The sequence below is a fragment of the Brachycentrus maculatus genome, unplaced genomic scaffold (assembly GCF_059751285.1).
Source record: "Brachycentrus maculatus isolate JH-2025_06_01 unplaced genomic scaffold, ASM5975128v1 h1tg000194l, whole genome shotgun sequence".
NCBI classification, from domain to species: Eukaryota; Metazoa; Arthropoda; class Insecta; order Trichoptera; family Brachycentridae; genus Brachycentrus; species Brachycentrus maculatus.
Window position 1 is genome coordinate 429,973 of NW_028280945.1, and position 21,632 is coordinate 451,604.

General features: G+C 33.4%; 1 protein-coding gene across 1 annotated transcript in view; it reads left to right on the top strand.

Annotated features, from left to right (window-relative positions):
• Ncc69 (sodium chloride cotransporter 69) overlaps positions 1-21,632 on the top strand; it is a 97,441-nt gene that overhangs the window by 57,352 nt on the left and 18,457 nt on the right. The window contains exons 4-11 of the mRNA XM_088262951.1: positions 5,871-6,027; positions 7,673-7,768; positions 12,983-13,158; positions 14,410-14,602; positions 15,452-15,591; positions 16,602-16,796; positions 19,677-19,784; positions 21,503-21,626. Of these exons, the coding sequence (XP_088119077.1) occupies positions 5,871-6,027; positions 7,673-7,768; positions 12,983-13,158; positions 14,410-14,602; positions 15,452-15,591; positions 16,602-16,796; positions 19,677-19,784; positions 21,503-21,626 (1,189 nt within the window). The remainder of the gene's footprint in view (positions 1-5,870; positions 6,028-7,672; positions 7,769-12,982; positions 13,159-14,409; positions 14,603-15,451; positions 15,592-16,601; positions 16,797-19,676; positions 19,785-21,502; positions 21,627-21,632) is intronic.

Sequence of the window (21,632 nt, forward strand, 5' to 3'; positions counted from 1 at the left end):
ATAATAAACATTGATAAATTTATTTAAACATTGAAACGTACATTATTGTAAAGTATTCATATTGACACGTTTTAAACATTACGCATTCCTACATGTTCCTAGATTATTGTTTGCATACTATGAATAGGAACAAGATTTTATTAAAAATAATTAAGTTTATTATGTCGTAAATTGCCCTGCCTTAAATAAGTTTAAATATAATAAACATTGATATATTTATTTAAGGATTGAAACGTACATTATTGTAAAGTATTCATATTGACACGTTTTAAACATTACGCATTCCTACATGTTCCTAGATTATTGTTTGCATACTATGAATAGGAACAAGATTTTATTAAAAATAATTAAGTTTATTATGTCGTAAATTGCCCTGCCTTAAATAAGTTTAAATATAATAAACATTGATATATTTATTTAAGGATTGAAACGTACATTATTGTAAAGTATTCATATTGACACGTTTTAAACATTACGCATTCCTACATGTTCCTAGATTATTGTTTGCATACTATGAATAGGAACAAGATTTTATTAAAAATAATTAAGTTTATTATGTCGTAAATTGCCCTGCCTTAAATAAGTTTAAATATAATAAACATTGATATATTTATTTAAGGATTGAAACGTACATTATTGTAAAGTATTCATATTGACACGTTTTAAACATTACGCATTCCTACATGTTCCTAGATTATTGTTTGCATACTATGAATAGGAACAAGATTTTATTAAAAATAATTAAGTTTATTATGTCGTAAATTGCCCTGCCTTAAATAAGTTTAAATATAATAAACATTGATAAATTTATTTAAACATTGAAACGTACATTATTGTAAAGTATTCATATTGACACGTTTTAAACATTACGCATTCCTACATGTTCCTAGATTATTGTTTGCATACTATGAATAGGAACAAGATTTTATTAAAAATAATTAAGTTTATTATGTCGTAAATTGCCCTGCCTTAAATAAGTTTAAATATAATAAACATTGATATATTTATTTAAGGATTGAAACGTACATTATTGTAAAGTATTCATATTGACACGTTTTAAACATTACGCATTCCTTCATGTTCCTAGATTATTATTTACATACTATGAATAGGGACAAAATTTTATTAGAAATAATTAAGTTTATTACGTCGTTAATTGCCCTGCTTTATTTAAGCATTGAAACGTACATTATTGTAAAATATTAATAATGACACGTTTCAAACATTACGAATTCTTACATGAATATAAGAATTATTATTTACATACTAGGAATAGGAGCAATTTTTATTTAAAATTATTTTTTATTTATTTTTTATTTATTTATTTATTTTCATAATACATAGATACATAGATACATTCAATATACACATTCATTTCATATACACATTTATTATACGTATTACGGCTCTTTAGGCTGGCCTGTGTTGAGCCGAATACTAACATGGTAATACAATTTTTTTATTTTTTTTTTTTTTATTTATTTTTTTTTTATTTATTTATTTTTATTAAATTTATTAGGTCGTAAATTTCTGTGCCTGAAATAGGTTAAAATATATAAAACTATGATATATTTATTCAAGCACAACTTTAAACAATATCCGTATTAACACGTTTGAAACATTACGCATTCTTACACGTTCTTAGATTATTTTTTAAATAGTATGAATAGGCACAATATTTAATGCAAATAATTAAGTTTTTATGGCGTAAACTGCCCTGCCTTAAATAAGATTAAATAAATTACACATTGATAATTTTTATTCAAGCACAAAATTATACAATATCCGTATTAACACGTTTCAAACATTACGAATTCTTACATGAATATAAGAATTAATATTTACATACTAGGAAAAGGAACAATTTTTTTTTAAAAGTATTAAATTTATAAGGTCGTAAATTCCTGTGCCTTAAATAGTTTAAAATATATAAATCATTGATATATTTATACAAGAACAACTTTAAACAATATTCGTATTAACACGTTTGAAACATTACGCATTCTTACACGTTCGTAGATTATTATTTCCATAGTATAAATAGGCACAATATTGAATAAAAATAATTAAGTTTTTATGGCGTAAACTGCCCTGCCTTAAATAAGATTAAATAAATTACACATTGATGATTTTTATTCAAGCACAAAATTATACAATATCCGTATTAACACGTTTCAAACATTACGAATTCTTACATGAATATAAGAATTATTATTTACATACTAGGAATAGGAACAATTTTTATTTAAAATATTAAATTTATTAGGTCGTAAATTTCTGTGCCTTAAATAGGTTAAAATATATAAAACATTGATATATTTGTTCAAGCACAACTTTAAACAATATCCGTATTAACACGTTTGAAACATTACGCATTCTTACACGTTCGTAGATTATTATTTACATAATATAAATAGGCACAATATTTAATAAAAATAATTAAGTTTTTATGGTGTAAACTGCCATGCCTTAAATAAGTTTAAATATGTTACACATTGATATATTTATTCAAGCAGAAAATTATACAATATCCGTATTAACACGTTTCAAACATCACGAATTCTTACTTGTTCTTAGATCACTATTTACTTAGAATGAATAGGAACATGATTTTATTTGGAATAATTAAATTTATTATGTCGTTAACTGCGTGTTTTAAATAAATATAAATATATCAATGTTTGATTTCTTATCCGTCGCAATGAAGGCCAAGCAAAATGCATTAAAATTCCTTGCAGTTCTTTCAAAATTAGCACATTTAAGAGTATTAGAAAAAAAAAATTATTTGTTTATACATACTTTAATATATTTGTTCACAAAATCTGGATTATCTCCAATTACAGGAGTTATTTTCATATTATTTTTTGACATCTCATCAAAGATGAAGAAGAATATGGAAGTCTGGGCATTTACGGGGCTTACGACCGTCATAGGCTGGTTTAAGTGATCACTTTACACACGTGTAACATTCACCAATTCTACCCACTATTGACAACCACACCACTCAAATTCTTGGAAGTTCTATATATATGAACCAATTTAGAAACCTTGTTCATGAATCACTAGAACTTCACTAGAGACATCTATTGGTGAGATGAAAAGAAGCTTTTTATTAAGCAGAAACTCTTATATTAGTATGTGAGATCCGAAAACCAGCCTATGACGGTCGTAAGCCCCGTAAATGCCCAGACTTCCATATTCTTCTTCATCTTTGATGAGATGTCAAAAAATAATACTTTAATATAAGTTCTATTACAAATGTTAATCCCTAAAAATATAAATATTTATATTTTTCCTGATTTACGTTTTAAATTTGTGATTTTTTAAAAGAATATTCATATTATTTATTATATCGGACACTGGATTATTCACCCTGAACGGATGAGATGTCAATTTTAAAGGTGTTTCAACTTGATATGAAACACGTATCATTCTTCCCTTTTTATGTAGTTATGTAGTGTTTAAGCAAAACTTGTATTAATGGATGGGCCAACATAGTTAGTATTTTATGCTGCCCGGGTTGTCATGTAGTTATTTTTTAATAAAGAAAATTACGTTTTTTGATAAGCATATATTTTTCATTTTTAATTAATGTTTTACTTATTATTTTTTGATATCTCATCAAAGATGAAGAAGAATATGGAAGTCTGGGCATTTACGGGGCTTACGACCGTCATAGGCTGGTTTGAGTGATCACTTTACACACGTGTAACATTCACCAATTCTACCCATTATGGACAACCACACCACTCAAATTCTTGGAAGTTCTATATATATGAACCAATTTAGAAACCTTGTTCATGAATCACTAGAACTTCACTAGAGACATCTATTGGTGAGATGTAAAGAAGCTTTTTATTAAGCAGAAACTCTTATATTAGTATGTGAGATCCGAATCCTGGATTATAATCACACACATGAGAAACGCCAGAAAATACCATTTTCATTTTTATTATCAAGCTTATAATTTGACCAGATAATTTATTTACAACATTTTGAGTGTGTCCAAATACTAGTTCACAAAATCTGGATTGTCTCCAATTACAGGAGTTATTTTCATATTATTTTTTGATATCTCATCAAAGATGAAGAAGAATATGGAAGTCTGGGCATTTACGGGGCTTACGACCGTCATAGGCTGGTTCGAGTGATCACTTTACACACGTGTAACATTCACCAATTCTATCCATTATGGACAACCACACCACTCAAATTCTTGGAAGTTCTATATATATGAACCAATTTAGAAACCTTGTTCATGAATCACTAGAACTTCACTAGAGACATCTATTGGTGAGATGTAAAGAAGCTTTTTATTAAGCAGAAACTCTTATATTAGTATGTGAGATCCGAATCCTGGATTATAATCACACACATGAGAAACGCCAGAAAATACCATAATAATAATAATACACAATGTTGTAAATAAATTATCTGGTCAAATTATAAGCTTAATAATAAAAATGAAAATGGTATTTTCTGGCGTTTCTCATGTGTGTGATTATAATCCAGGATTCGGATCTCACATACTAATATAAGAGTTTCTGCTTAATAAAAAGCTTCTTTACATCTCACCAATAGATGTCTCTAGTGAAGTTCTAGTGATTCATGGACAAGGTTTCTAAATTGGTTCATATATATAGAACTTCCAAGAATTTGAGTGGTGTGGTTGTCCATAATGGGTAGAATTGGTGAATGTTACACGTGTGTAAAGTGATCACTCAAACCAGCCTATGACGGTCGTAAGCCCCGTAAATGCCCAGATTTCCATATTCTTCTTCATCTTTGATGAGATATCAAAAAATAATATGAAAATAACTCCTGTAATTGGAGACAATCCAGATTTTGTGAACAAGTATTTGGACACACTCAAAATGTTGTAAATGTTTTACTTAGTAAATACTACTATTTCTTAAAATATACTGTGACACGTGTTTCGATGGATTCCGCATCATTTTCAAACACCGTATTTGAAAATATACGGTGTTTGAAAATTATGCGGAATGCATCGAAACACGTGTCACAGTAGATTTTAAGAAATAGTGACATTTACTAAGTAAAACATTAAATAAAAATGGATAGATTTTACCACAAAGTGACTGCCGAATCAATTAATGAAATAATTTATTTTTCCTTATAATTTGCGCAACATTCGCGTTAATTATAATCGAGCACCTGCCCTAATTTGTTCATTGTAAGGTCACCGAGTTGATCCCCTGATGAGTGACTCACTTGCGTTGAAATCGCTGATTGATGACTCCCGGCCGAACAGCATTATTGTTCTTGATGATAATTAAGCAAACTCCTCCGCACCATGAACTGGCCTATGTGCAAGTACCTACACGCTCGTGTGTGCATGCATCTGACCTTTGTCTCAATAGGTAATCACAAAATGGATCAGTTGTGCATATCTACTTGTATAGTATTGTATATCTGGTCCTGAATTCAAAGGACTCTTTAACATCATTGACCCCTGGTAGCTCAATTTTAACAGATACAAGATTGAGACCAATTTTGAAGATACGAGTATTATTTTACATTATTTTTGACATTTCGATATAGATTTTTTATATAGATAATAAAAAAAACATAAATATTTCTCTTTAAAACAAAAAAACAGGTTTTATACCATTTCAGATACAAAAGATATATAGGGAGTTTAGATAAGGAGGTAGAGGGAAAAACTAAGGGAGAAGGTTTGATGGACAGTAAGGATTCTAATGATAAATAGTAACGTCTCAGATGTTTCTTAAAAGTTTACAAGACACTTTCTCTTTACTTTTAACTTAACTATTTTTGAGACCTTAAAGGGCCCAATGCAGGAGAGGTTAAATTGTTCGCAATTTGATTCGTTATTCTCTTTCTTCCAGCCAGGAACTGCCAACGGTTTGCAGGACAAAGGCCTAGCGGCCGAGGGCGCCCTGAAGTTCGGTTGGATCCAAGGAGTGCTGGTGCGATGTCTCCTCAACATCTGGGGTGTCATGCTGTTCCTACGACTGTCCTGGGTCGTGGGACAGGCTGGAGTCGGTGAGTTCTGGCTTTCGGTATTTCTTCTTCTTCCTGGCTCCATGCCAATTTATCGTCTATGTAGACTGTTGGGGATACGACGGATTCTTCAGTTCTTTGGACACGTTGCGCGCAGCAATGAGGATAGCTTGGAATGACTGGTTGTGATCGGTAGCCTGGAGGACAAGATGGAGAGGAAGATCCCCACACAATGGTCTGATCAAGTTAAGGCAGCAGCAGGCACACGGTGGTTGGTGCGCTACGTGCAGCGAAGTCAAAGGATAACTGGAGAAAAGTTATTACTTCTACAAGGATCCCAACCCTCGGAAATGAGGACTAAGGCGGAGAAGAAGAGAAGACTGTTGGTGACAGCTCTCCTCGTCCTCGGGTTGTAGGACCTTGACGAACTTGTTTCCTCTTTGCTTGCCTCTGGAATTCCGCAAATTGGTCCCGACACATTGCCAGTCTCTGGATCACCAAAAGAAGAATCACCCTCGCTGTCAGACAGGGTCTTGGCGTTTGTTTTCCCATGAACCTTTGGTTTATTTGACTATAAAGTTTTTATCCACCGACGGTCGTCAGACGTGGAACCAGAAAACCATTCCGCCACTCCCTATAATTTAATTACCTGATTTTGCGACAGAATTTAATTAATTTTATTCAAGAAGACATATGCGCAATATTAACATTGTCGTGGTTGATTCGGCCTTAAATTCTGCCATCCTTTTTCGTTAATATGAGTCATTTGACATGTCGAATAATAAAGTCGGAAGAGCGTGTACAAATTAGGAATTTGGCCTGATTGAAAAATTCCTAATTTGGCTATGTTTCTGCCATATGTACAATGCATAATCAGTTTCGTTCGCATAATCCAGATGCCATTCTGTGTTGCATAATTTTATTCCAAATTTCCACAGTATAACTGATTGTAACCCTGAAGTAGTTAACCAAATTTTATAACCAAATTTTGACCTGTTTCATCAATTCATTGCTTTACTATTAAAAAATCAATAATTTGACTGATTCCTATTGTACACCTATTACCTTTAGATAAAACACGTAATTCTTCAGAAATGGATAGGACACAGCGGTTAGGAAAAGAAGAATAAAAGTATTTTGTTAAAAAAGGAGTTGCATTGATTATTTACCTTGCTTATTTTGTACAAGGTTATAGATCATTTAGTGGATTTTTGTATCATCTAAATAATTTTTTATTTTAATTTTAATCTGTGCTGGAAACAGGAGAGATAATATAGTGTGGGCCAATCAGGAACTTCGAACTTCTCAGCATTTGTTCATTGCTGGGAGGAAACCACGTAAAACTCTTCAGGAGAAGCCGGACTGCTGACTGTCGTCAAAAGACCTTCCGTTCCACTAAAAGGGGTTCGGCATTTTGTGTCCTAGCTTGGTTTATGGTACCAATGTCATTCACTATTTTGATCATATTTGATACCACCTCTCGTGACAGTTCCTTGTGAACTATCACGGATCCGATGTCGAATAGGTCCTCACCCAGGCTCCCGCAACGCGCCTCCAGCTGTTTTACTTGAAAGCTGAAATGGAGGCAAAGCAAACTTAAGCAAACAAAAGCGGTAAACTCGTAAGCTTATGTAAATTGGACAAATCTTTAGACATTAGTAAATAATTTAATATTTTAATTTTTCAGTTCAGGCCGTTGTCCTCATACTTACCACAACACTGGTAACAACGATTACCGCGCTGTCTATGTCCGCCATCAGCACAAACGGAGTCATAAAAGGAGGTTTGTAATATGTATTTTTAAATCATTAAAATATGCCGATTTTTGCACGTGTTGCTTGCTATATGCCAATGATTGGGAAACTTATTAGCCAAAGAGCCAAATACGCACATTAAAAAATTTTTAAAAAAATCTTGAGAATCAAATCTGTTTGCAATTTTAATACACTTTAATTATAATTTTACACCTTTATTAAATTACAGGCACACTCAAAAAAACTTTATTTCACATATAATAAGGATTTTATTAATGTTTTGAATATTGAAAGCATTAACTTTGTGGATCATATTGATATATTATTTTGAGAAATAAAAAGACTTTGTTTTTTGATCCACTCATATTTTTATTAACCAACTAGTTTCGGCAACAACCTGTTGCCTCTTCAGGGTTTAATTTATGACTAAACATAAATATAAAAAAAAATTATTGAAGAAGAAGATTTTTATATATATGTTTAGTCATAAATTAAACCCTGAAGAGGACAACAGGTTGTTGCCGAAACTAGTTGGTTAATAAAAATGTGAGTGGATCAAAAAACAAAGTCTTTTTATTTCTCAAAATAATAAAATTTATTCATTGCTAAAAAAGCTTTTGAAAGTAAGGTAGGTGTATCCATGAAAGCACTACTAATTACGAATAAATCATGCATCTTCCCATACAAACCCGCCGATTATTCCGATTTCTGACCTGACTACTTTCAAGTATAATAATAGGTCGAGTAAAAAGAAATTCATTATTTTTGCATGAAATTGAAAGTCTTTATTTACCATAGTTAGAATAATCCAATTTAGATCAAATATGCACCGTTTTGTTCGATAACTTGTTGCCATTTTGAAGGTAATTTTATTATGCCTCTCTTATATAAAGCGAGAAACAGATTTCTACAGCCATCTTTTGCAAAAATAATGGATTTCTTTTTACTAGATCTAATATTTGAAATACTCGATCACGCCAAGTTTTCCTCAGTCTCCTCAGCCAGTCACATTCGCCTCATAAATTTGTTTTACTACTCTCTATTGACTTAATTGCCCAAACCATCCTAACACACCTTCAAAATGAAGTTGTTTTTCACGGAAATTTCGCAATTTCGCAAATTCGCTTATGGATATTTTAAAATAATTATTTGGGTGACCGAATCCGATTTAAGCATAAAAATACAATGAAAAAGACAAATGCTTTTCTTGTTTTTCTACGTTGTTTATACTTAGGGACATTATTAATAATTATGTTGGTTATTTTTGAGTTTATTATGACAGATAGCGCGTTGTCGTCATCCGACATTTTGTTTTGTCGTAGAATTATGTGGCTTAGGTACTGTTTTATACAAAAAAAAACTCTTTAAATTTTTAAAATGTATTCACAACATTTTGTGAGTGTCCAAATACTTGTTCACAAATCTGGGTTTAAACCACTTAGGAGTTATTTATACATTTAATTTTTGAATAAAAAACTGGTCAAATTATAGCAAGTCATGTGAACTCATATGCCCGAGTTTCATCGTTACCGACATCGTCAGATGGTGAGCAGTCTGTCGATGTCGGTAACGAAATGAAAGAGTTCAGGGGGAAGGACAACGATTTTTTGCTTAAAACACCGTTTTAAATTATTCTAAATAAATATATGGTTTTGAAAGGTAAGGAGTTAAAAAATATAAAAATATATTTATAACTGTATATTCTTTAAAATAATTGTGTGTGAAGAGACGTATGGCCCCTCGCACAGACGGTCGATTACTTAATTTGACGTTTGCGAGTGAGGCCTTAAAAGCATACGCTATAAAGTCACGTTTTAGAAATCGGTTGGATAGAAGGTATTGCTTCTGTATTGTTTTACTGTCACATTGTATTTTGAATCAAGTTTTTCGTTAGGTAGGTATTATTGACCCTTACTGGTCCAATGTCGAATCTCATTCGACATTATTTTTTTCCTCTTAGGTCCCATTTCGGATCTTATTCGACATTTTTTTCATCATTAGTATTATTTATTTAAATTCCAAGCTTACATTTTTGTCATTCGTATCTATTAAAACAGTATGTGGAGCAGAAGACAAACGATTTTTCCAATTTGAATGCAACTGTCTACCTAGATTTTTTTTTAAATTTTGGGGGACCGGAAAGGGTTAATAAACACAATGCAACAATGCCAGTGGCAGCGAATCGATTTCGCGACCCGTGGTCATGTCCGTACTTCCGGCTTTTCAGCTTTCAGGATGTGATTCTGCCCATCCTTTTATTCTTTCCTTTCATCGCAGCGTTGCGCTAAAAGTCGGCGGATATTATGTCGTCAAATGACGGCTGTCAACCATAATCACTTCATGATATTGTGTACACTTTTGTAACCATAATCGCACATTGCAAATGTTTGCATCACAGTGATGTTTTCACCATAATAGTATAGTACGTTCGCCGTGTTGCCAATAATTCCTATACTGATTTATCTTTCATATTATTTTTTGACGTCTCATCAAAGATGAAGAAGAATATGGAAGTCTGGGCATTTACGGGGATGACGACCGTCATTGTCTGGTTTAAGTGATCATTTTACACACGTGTAACATTCGCCAATTCTACCCATTATTGACAACCACACTACTCAAATTCTTGGAAGTTCCATATATATAGGGTCCGCCATCTAAAGTTTTTTTTTTCAACTAGTGCTTATTTCGTGAATGGTAACACTTAGCTCATGTCTGATTTGACAGATAATTAGTTTTATCATTCCGCTGAGCGAATATGGTTGTGTATACGCTTGAACAACGCTGGAAAATATTGCGACATTACTTTGAAAATCATGGTAATGTTGCAGAATGTGTGCGAAAATTGCGTACGGTTTTTGGAAGAAGAGAAGCACCGTCAGCTCCGTATGTTCGTTATCTTGTGAAAAAAGTGAAAGAAACTGGCATCCTCATCGATAAACCAAAGCGTGAAAAGCCAAAAACAGTGCGTACACCCGAGAATATCGATGTTGTGGCAGAAAGTGTGCGTGAAGCGCCATCAACATCAATTCACCGTCGTTCTCAACAATTGAACATTTCGGAGACATCATTGAGACGAATTTTGCATAAAGACCTTGGTATGACGCCATACAAAGTCCAATTGGTTCAGGAGTTGAAGCCAACTGACCATCCAATGCGTTTTCGCTTCGCTGAGTGGGCCTGCGATCGACTTACAGAAGATGCCGATTTTGCCAAAAAAATCATCTTTTCGGATGAAGCTCATTTTGATCTTGGCGGGTATGTAAACAAGCAAAATTGTCGTATTTGGGGCACAGAAAACCCGCACGCATACATTGAAAAGCCGGTACACCCAAAACGAGTCACTGTTTGGTGCGGATTTTGGTCCAGAGGCATAATTGGGCCATTTTTCTTTGAAAATGAGCAAGGAGTGGCCGTTACAGTCAATGGCGATCGTTATCGGGCCATGTTGAACGGATTTTTGTTCACAAAAATTGAAGAGGAGGATATTGGCAACATTTGGTTTCAACAGGACGGCGCTACGTGCCACACAGCCGAAGCTAGTTAGTTTTTTTTTTATAGCATTTTCAAAAAAAAAAAGTTATTTGGCGGACCCTTTATGAACCAACTCAGACACATTGTTATTGAATCACATTTATCATACTTATTATACATATATCAACATACTAAAAAACTATCGTATCAAAATACTATTATCAATAGCCTAGAACTTAATTTTCTTTTTTTTTAATTTAAAAAACTAATTTTGATTTTTTTTCTTCATTTTTGAAAATGTTACCTGGGTTTAAAATTAAAAACCCAGGTAACATTATAAAAATAAATTTTATCATTCGCAAACATAAACGGTAAATAATATGTGTAAGTCCCTCTCCAAGCACAAGGGCTTTATTGGAGAAAATTCAGATATATATTTTTTTTTAAATAAACTTTATTAAATTTTTTTTTAATAAATATTTATTTCCTCGAAATAAATTTTTTAGAAAGGTTTTTAAAAGAAAGAAGTTGTTAAAAAGTAAGGGGTTGAAAAAAATTGAGAAATTGATATAATATTAAATAAAGTTTTTTTTAATGGGTGGGTCCAATTGGAAACCAAGATTTTCTATAACAGACCAGGAATGTGGCAGGAGCTTTCATAAGTCGTCAGATTCCTAATCATCGATCCGATTTACCACACTAATATCACTCTAACATTTCGCAGGTTCAGAGAACAATACGCTCACTCCTTTCAAGAACGTCATAAATCAAAAAACTAGATTTTCCAGGAGATCGTTTTAAAAGTTTGAAAATAAAATGAAATGTATTAAAAATGAATATCAAGCCACTTATTGATCTTTTTACTGTGCAACAGATCTTTTAAGGTAAAACCTGAAGGTTTTTTCTCCATTTGAAAAATATTTAGTTTATTTTAAAAAAATAATAAAACAATACCTTTTCTTCAAAATGCAAAAACAACCGTTTCTGCCCTGTAGCGGTTAAATATTCAGTTAAAATTATGCCGCTTTTGCTGGGATATAGTATATTTTCTGGGCATTCCGAAAACACGCACAACTGAAAATTGACGATTTTTGATTTATGACGTTCTTGAAAGGAGTGAATATATATATTTTTAAAATATTTATTACTTGCCTTAGAAAATTCTCATCGCCTATTTATTATGTACAAGGACTTGTAGCATATATATGTAAAAATGATTATGGATTTGTATAGTTAATGATAAATGAATAAGGTTGATCCCATAAAACAGTACAATAGAAACAATAGAATAGACACAATGGATTCAATATCGTAAATCAATCAAGATTTGTCACATAACTCATTTATATATCTTATTCGTCTTTCATATTTTCCAAATAAAACACCACTAAATCTGATTGATCTTTATGTTCTATTGCCTCACCAATTTTTGTCAACTGCATACCTTTTTTTGCACAACTATTGTATATCATCACTCTAAAAAAAAACTTATATTACGGGGCTCGGGTATAGGTAATAATAACTCGTAATTAGGATGCAATCGGTTTATTCAACAGGTCACCATGACAGTTCAATGACAAGTGTGTGTAGCATCCCCTGCATTCGTCTCATAAGCGATATAACGTAAACATTCCTCGCGTACACCCCGCCCTGCCCCTAGCGGGCGCTTGAGGTCATGGTTCATGTTGCTACAAATATTACGCCGTAACACTTACGATTTAAGAGCAATTTTATAATTATTTAGAACTCTAAACCATTGTTTTTTCCAGGTGGAACCTACTACATGATTTCCCGTTCCTTGGGGCCTGAGTTCGGCGGTTCCATAGGCCTTATCTTCTCTATGGCGAATGCCGTAGCCTGCGCTATGTACGTGGTCGGATTCTGCGAGTCCATGGGGGACCTTCTTAGGTCCTTTGGTGTTTCTATTGTCGATGGAGGCGTGCAGGTATTAGATCCTTTTAAGGAACCTATCGTTACGATTTTATTCACAGATTGCTCGGCCGAAAATTTCCTGGTTAATGCGACAATTTTAAGTTCAAAATGTCAATTCTGTCTCAAAATATGGACAGTTTAGTTTTCTATTAATAATAAAGGAAAGTTGTAATTTTTTTAAAAGTAGAAATCAGTAGAAACTGCTAAAACAATTTTTTTGATGAGTCAAGAGTTACAAAAAGTAGATTATCATATACAAACTCATGATTGATATATACGTGTTCATACTTCTTATGGCATGCAGATGTAATTGTTATAAAAAAAAATTAAACCAGTATTGTTAGTTTTAATAATAATAATTGTCAGAGTTTCTGAGTTCAAACCTACTTTTCATAATAGATCACTTATGTCTAAGAAAAAAGTAATACGGGGCTCAGGTATTGGTAATAATAACTCGTAATTAGGATGCAATCGGTTTATTCAACAGGTCGCTATGACAGTACAAGGACAGGTGTGTGCAGTCTCCCCTGCATCAATCTCATAAGGGTATAACATAAACATTTCCTGGTACACCCCTGCTGCCCTGCCCCTAGTGGGCGCTTGGGGTCATAGCTCAAGTTGTTAGAATTACTGGGCCGTAACAAAAGGATAAAATTGGAAAATTTTTGTGTATAATAAGAACACAAATATTACTCCTTATTTATTTGTTGATGCCATAATTTTTTAAATTGTTTTCTTCTACAATAAATACATCTTTATTTTGTAATTATTTTATCATGTTATGTAACTGTTGGATACCATGTTTATTCATATCGTAGTCATACAGGTGAATGTGACCAACTAACAAAACGTAAAATGTTCAGGAGGGCCATTTAAGTCATTTTTGCTTGGCAAGAAAATAAACATCAATACAGTTAGTCATTTTTAACAAGTCAATATATTATACTTCCAACTTTAAAATCCTTTGGGATATTTTTCAGGGCAATATTAAGCTAGTAAGATATCAAACAGTCAAAGATCACGTTTTTGTAAAAACTGCACTTGGTCACTTTCTCCTGTATGACTACGATATACAAAAAAAAGAATAATATGAATAGTGGAACAAAGTTTCACCCCTGTGGTAGATCTTTAATCCAATAATCAACCCGTGTCCTTTCGGTATCATCTTCTATAACAACAGTTTCAAAAATATCCCAAAAAATTAGTTACGTAGATAGATTGATCGATACCTCCATTCAAATTTTTATTTTTTTATTTATTCTAGGATGTAAGAATAATTGGTTCAATCACTATAGTCATTCTGACGGTGGTTGTGGTGGTTGGAATGGAGTGGGAAGCCAAGGCGCAGCAGGGCCTGCTGATCATCCTCCTGGTGGCCATATTCGACTTCATCATCGGGACAATAATCGGACCCAAAACTGACCTCGAGACGGCCAAAGGATTCTTGGGATTCAACAGTGAGTATATACCGAAATTCTATCAACAACATTTTATTCAATTCATCTTTGGTCTAAGTTTATTTTAACAACATTTTGAGTGTCTCCAAATACTTGTTTACAAATCTGGATTATCTCAAATTGAAGAAGTTATTTGTCTTTTTTTTACATCTTAACATAGATGAAGATGAATATGGAAGTCTGCATTGCCTATCTTTATCCTTTTCCACTCTGACCATTTTTTCTCATAACTGATCAGCTACTCTGATAAAAAAAATGTGACGTTTTTCTAACATTAAAATAAATATTTTGTTTCCCTAATTTTGGGACACTCTGTCTGGCAATTCGTACGACGTATGAGAAGTAATTGTGTATAATATAGGTAATATATACAAATAAAGAAGTGTTATTCTCAAACAATCTCATTGAAGTTACTTTATAATAATGTTGTACCCCGTAGCAACAGATTTTCGACTTCACCTAAAAGGGACCCGGTTAACCATTGACTACCTGGACTGGTGAACAATTGAACGACTGACTGTCCCAAAAAATATTAGCGTATGACAAATATTCTATCACCCAAAATGATAATCTATTTTTCCTAGATTATATCTAAGTAATGGAAAGTTTTATTGAAGAAATGTTGGTTAATTCAATATGTTGCGATGATTAACCGCATTTATCTCAATTATTTTTTGGTAGAATATACTTGGGTGATAGAAAAATCAGTGATTAAACTTATACCTGCGCCAGGCCAGACATTGTAGCCCACGGAGCTGCCTACTAGAATCATACGGGCCAGAATGTCTGGCCTACGGAGTGGTAAGAGTTAAAATTTATGTTGGTTTTAATTTTGATTTTTGATTTCAGTGACACTAATGAACCAAAATCTTGGTCCCGACTACAGAATGCATGATGGAGTTGACCACGATTTCTTCTCCGTATTTGCTATCTTCTTTCCGGCTGCTACCGGCATTCTGGCGGGTGCTAATATCTCTGGCGATTTGAGGGTAAGAACACCTTGTACTGGAAATAGTTTGTTTGGTCCAACATAAAACATAACCAATACAGTTATCTCATTTGATCTAAAAAAAATATTTACTGTTTTTTGTCGTTGTTGTTGTGTAAATCGGTAGTGTAAAGGCAAAGGGGTATATCTGTCAAAATTTGTTCCACAAAATGTGTAAAATAGTGTATTCCATAATCTGGCAAAAGGATATAGCTGTAGTCGCGATACTTTTTTAGTTTTCTTAAGATATGTACATATAAAAATACATAAAACAAATCAGTTATTTAATTTCACAAGTTTTTTTTTGTTCTCCTGTAAAATTTGGTCTGAGACAGATATACCCCTTTGCCTTTACACTACCGAAATATGGTATTGATTTGCTTTCCTGTATTTAAAGAAAAAAAACATACATTATCAAAATGTCTCCTTTTTTCCCTTATTTCTTTTTCTTAACTCGATTTTAGACATTGTCTAAATATACTAAAATATCCTTTATATTATACTTAAGTATTTTTTATACCTGAGTAGGGGAGCCGGGGGAATTGGAGCCTACTAAGCAAAAAGTTCAATAAATGGCAAATTTATGGATACTTTGGGATCTACAACATTTTGAGTGTGTCCAAATACTTCACAAAATCTGGATTATCTCCAATTACAGGAGTTCTTTTCATTTTATTTTTTGACATCTCATGTTACACGTGTGTAAAGTGATCACTTAAACCAGCCTATGACGGTCGTCAGCTCCGTAAATGCCCAGACTTCCATATTCTTTTTCATCTTTGATGAGATGTCAAAAAATAATATAGTTTTGTTTCTAGTCGGACCGCTCCCATTACCCTCCGCTCCCCTACTCTTTAAAAGAATTTAAGAAAGTAATTTTGGTTGTATCATACCAGATGATGAATACTGCAATAAACTGATTTGAATGACATCCAGCTTAAATATCAAGGAAGACACCACATATTAGCATCTGGTCAACCGCGCAAATCTAACAATAATTCTTCTTTCCAGGACCCTCAAGGCTCTATCCCCAAAGGAACACTATTGGCCATCTTCGTGACAACTCTCTCCTACATCTTAATGGCTGTATTGTCTGGTTGGACAGTCGCCAGGGAGGCCACCGGAGACCTCATGGACTTGGCGAACGGAACATACCTCGACTGCGCCAACAGGACTTGCCACTATGGATTACATCATAGCTTTCAAGTAAGCCAATATAGATTACATTACAGCTTTCAAGTAAGCCAATATAGACTACATCACAGCTTTCAAGTAAGCCAATATAGACTTTATCACAGCTTTCAAGGAAGCCAATATAGACTACATCACAGCTTTCAAGTAAGCCAATATAGACTACATCACAACTTTCAAGTAAGCCAATATAAACTACATCACAGCTTACAAGTAAGCCAATATAGACTACATACAGCTTTCAAGTAAGCCAATTAAGACTACATCACAGCTTCCAAGTAAGCCAATATAGACTACATACAACTTGCAAATAAGCCAATATAGAATACATCACAGCTTTCAAGTAAGCCAATATAGACTACATACAGCTTTCAAGTAAGCCAATACCACACATCTGTCCTTTTAATTTTATACAGTTTTTTCCGGTCAATATTGATTTAACCACTTAACAGTCGAATTTTAACAAGTAAATTCACCGGTGCAAGAAATTGTCACCAACAAGTTGAAACAAGACTGCCCGAACACCGCTCGGGTTAGTCAATAAAAACAAATACGTAAATGTATATGGCTCAGGCAATTCAATACCAATAAGTGGCAAAACCATTTTCCTGAGCAGCACTCTGGCTCAATATAACGAGAAATGTGATACATTTATTTTTATATTTATATTTTGCAGTTACATATAAAAATAAAATAAAAATACTGTTAGCAAATGCAGTATTAATAAGATATTTAGATTCTAATATAAGATTGTATTAATCATATATGCAATAAGGGAGGGTGTCAATAATATACCTATTAACCTTATGTTTATCAAGAAAGTAGACAGAAAAATGGCAGTTATTTTTTCTTTTTCGCACACATTGTCTGATTCCCTTCTTTGTCTTTTAAAAGAATGAAATGAGAAGTGCTTCAATCGACGTAATAAAATTAACACAGCTAGTAGTCATATGTTTGCTCCATTCATTTTCATTCATGCGATCCCGTGATACGGTTCTAAAAATAATCCATTATCCAACTCATTATTTGCCATATAACATACTATTTTATAATTATATTTGTATGAAATAAATAAGTATGTAACTGGGGTACTGTTCCGTTCATTGTGATTGTTGTATAATGTCAATATTTGCATATTCACCGTACGTATGCTGCAATTCCTTGTGTATACATGTGACAATGGAATGGAACTAAATTCCTACTGAAATGCATTATATCTGTACATCAGAAAGATAACTCCATAGACGTATTTATGTGGTATGAGCACAAGAAATACAACAAAACCTCGATATAACAGAATAATTGGGGGGGAAGAGGTGTCCGTTTAGTCAAATGTCCGTTCAATCAATCAAAAAACTTTTTTTTTAAAATATGAACACTATTTAACCATTTTACTGCAGACCGTCGATATGTCGAAGTTTTATTACTGCGTAAAAACTGCGTACCGTCGGGATATCGACTTTTGCTGAGTGTGATTTTAGATGTCGACCTGTGTAGACGTGTCGCGGTGCAAACAATTTTTAATTTGTCAATAATAATAATAAATGAACTTTAAAAAAGTATATAGCGGTGAAAATAACACTAATTTATTATCAGTCTCATACAATGTCGAATTCGTCAAGAAGCGATGATGAAAATACTTGCGGAACTTGTTCTGCTGTGGAACATAGAAAATGTTTATTTTAGTCACAGTGAGGATGATATCAGAATGTTTACAAATCGAAGAATGCATATTTGTAGTGAAAGTAAAGCTTCCGAAGATTATTCTACTCCTTTGGGCGGTCTTGATACCGACACTTTTGTTCAACTTTTTTCCGACCTAAATTTTTCTACATTACATCTTTTCCATCTTTTATTTGAGTAGTTTGATATGTTCGCTACACACAATCGAAATAATTGCAAAAATCCCGCTATATTTGATAAAAATGTCCACAATTTTGTGCACACTTAATTAAAAGGTTATTCTTCCTCTAAAATTCTTCGCCAATTTCGGCATAATATGTGGAAAAAGACTCAGCAGTAAAATGGTTAAATATAAATAAACAAATAATAAATAAAACCCTTATCCGCTCCCAATGGTGCATAGGGCACTGCGTCATATAAACGCAGTGTTATCTTGATCGTTTACACATGAAGGAAAGGTGATCAGCCCTCCGCTTCAGGTACCAGTCCAGGGTAACATTAAATAAATATTACAGTGAAAAAATCACTTACATTTATTTTAACCCCCTTGGGAATCAAACCCGGGACCTCCAGAACGGTAGCCGAGCATGCTGACCATTACACTACGGAGGCGGACTAAATAAACAAAACAAACAAAACAAACAAGACGAAATAAACAAAACAAAACACAAACAAAGAAATTCTATTTAATACTCCCCTTATGTACTATCGCTCCGGCTGGGTGTAGTCTATGAGCAGGATGGGATTATGTCTCAAAATCTAGTGCTAGACGAATGACATGAGTATGATGGCCGCTAAAAATTGTTTACATACGGTGACACTTGAATTGAAACATGTATAATATTAACATCCGCCTCCGTAGTGTAATTGTCAGCACGCTGGGCTGCCGTACTGGAGGTCCCGGGTTCGATTCCCAAGGGGGGGGGGGGTCAAATTAATATACGTGATTTTTTTCACTCTAATTTTTTTCAATATTACCCCTGACTGGTACCTGAAGCGGAGGGCTAATCACCTTTCCTTCATGTGTTATCGATCAAGATAACACTGCGTTTATATAATGCAGTATCCTATGCACCATTGGGGTGCGGATAAGGGTTTGAAGTGAAGTAAAAATGTATTAAGGAATCGGGGGCGTAGAAGCTCTGACTTGAAGACTTTTCAATCAAAGCCTCAAATATTGAATGCTTTAAAATGTTTTCTTTTCCATTTAAGGTAATTGAATTGGTATCAGCCTTTGGCCCTCTGATCTACGCAGGATGTTTCGCCGCCACCTTGTCCTCAGCTCTCGCTTCCCTCGTATCAGCTCCCAAAGTATTCCAGGTATTTTTATTTTTAATTTATTTACTCATGTGTTAATTTTATTTAGTGTCGATAACTCTTCTAGCTGGCAATATTGCAATATCTTAAGTAATACATATTATAATACAAGGGAATGTGGAAGGTAGTTCTACCCGACTGAGTTTCTCCAGGATATGCTTGGCTACAATAGTTTAGAGACTAGAAGGAATGTGTATTTGATTACCCAATTTTATCGATTGTTGCGCGGTATGATCGATAATCCTGAAATTATGCGGAGCATTGGTCTGTATGTTCCCGTTAGTTATCTAAGACAGCGTCGGCAAAGATTGTTTCACATTACTATATACAGGACCAACCTGCCGATGGTTATGCCTGTAGGAAGAGCTACCGCTATGCTGAACAATATCACGATGAATAGTGATCTGTTCTGAAGCGGGATTCTTCTAAAACTTAAACAATTTATTAACTTTACTGATTGATTTGCAAATTTGTGTTAATAATATAAACATCTTAGTCATGTATATCGTAGTCGTACAGGAGAAAGTGACCAACTAATAAAACGAAAAATGTTCAGGAGGGCCGTTTTAAGTCACTTTTGCTTGGCAAGAAAATCAACATCAATGCAGTTAGCATTTTAACAAGTAAATTAATTATACTTCTAAGTTTTAAATCATTTTTGGAATTTTTCAGGGCATTATTAAGCTAGTAAGATATCAAATAGTCAATGATATCGCTTTTATAAAAAAATGCACTTGGTCACTTTCTCTTGTATGACTACGATATATTAATAATTAAATAAGTTGAATTGAATAGTAAACGCAGCAAAGGAATAATGAATATATTCTGGCTCAATAACTTAAGAGTTTGTTCTAAACTGCAAATTAGTACCAAAGTTGTTTCACTGTACCACTAAGACGCTGTTTAGAGCGCCTGCAGTCAAAGTAAATATTCCCACGATGATTACCAACCTTCGGCACGGAGATTGACAGGAGAATTGCTTTTCCCTTACGAAGTACTGTATTATACATTTTAATATATAGTGAAACCTCTATCTATCGTTCCTCAAATAATCGTTTTCCCGGATGTGTCGTTTATTTCTTCTACCCCGAATTCATTTCATACAAAAATAGATCGCATCGATCGTTTCTATCCACCATTTTACCGCATTCATCGTTTGAATTATGTTACACATTTGATATAATTTGTCTGTTTTTTTACTTTTTTTTTTAATTTTCTGAATTTTGTTACTTTCAACGACAATATTTTAATGTGCGGGATACAGACTATCGAAAGCTTGTGCGATGGATACAGCAGAAGAGGTCTGAAGATCTTTGGGTTCTGTTCAACTTTGTATTTTTTTTTTAATAAATACATTTATCAATTGTTTATTAGTTATTATATATTAGTTATTATACAGACCTGAATGATGGAAGTTTAACTTCTGAAACATGTAGTCTATAATAAAACTCAAGTGGCAAAAAACGAAGTGTTTTCTTTAATCATTATTACATTTATTAACATCTTAAACTTGAATTCTTGAAATTTCTACCTACTAATGGTTATGCAGATTGGGAGGATGGTATCTTTACTCGGTCGTATCTCCTTGTGTATTGACTTCTTTATCCCGCATTCATAGTTTATTTCAATAGGTCCCTTTAAAAACGATAGACAGAGGTTTCACCGTACCTGAATCATGATGTGTATAACGACATCATGATGTGTATTGACGTTTTTTCCAGGCTCTGTGTAAAGATGAGCTGTACCCAGGGATTGTGTGGTTTGCCAGAGGATACGGAAGGAATAATGAGCCAGTGCGAGGATACGTTCTTACATTCTTTATTGCGATCGGCTTCATTTTACTTGGTGAGT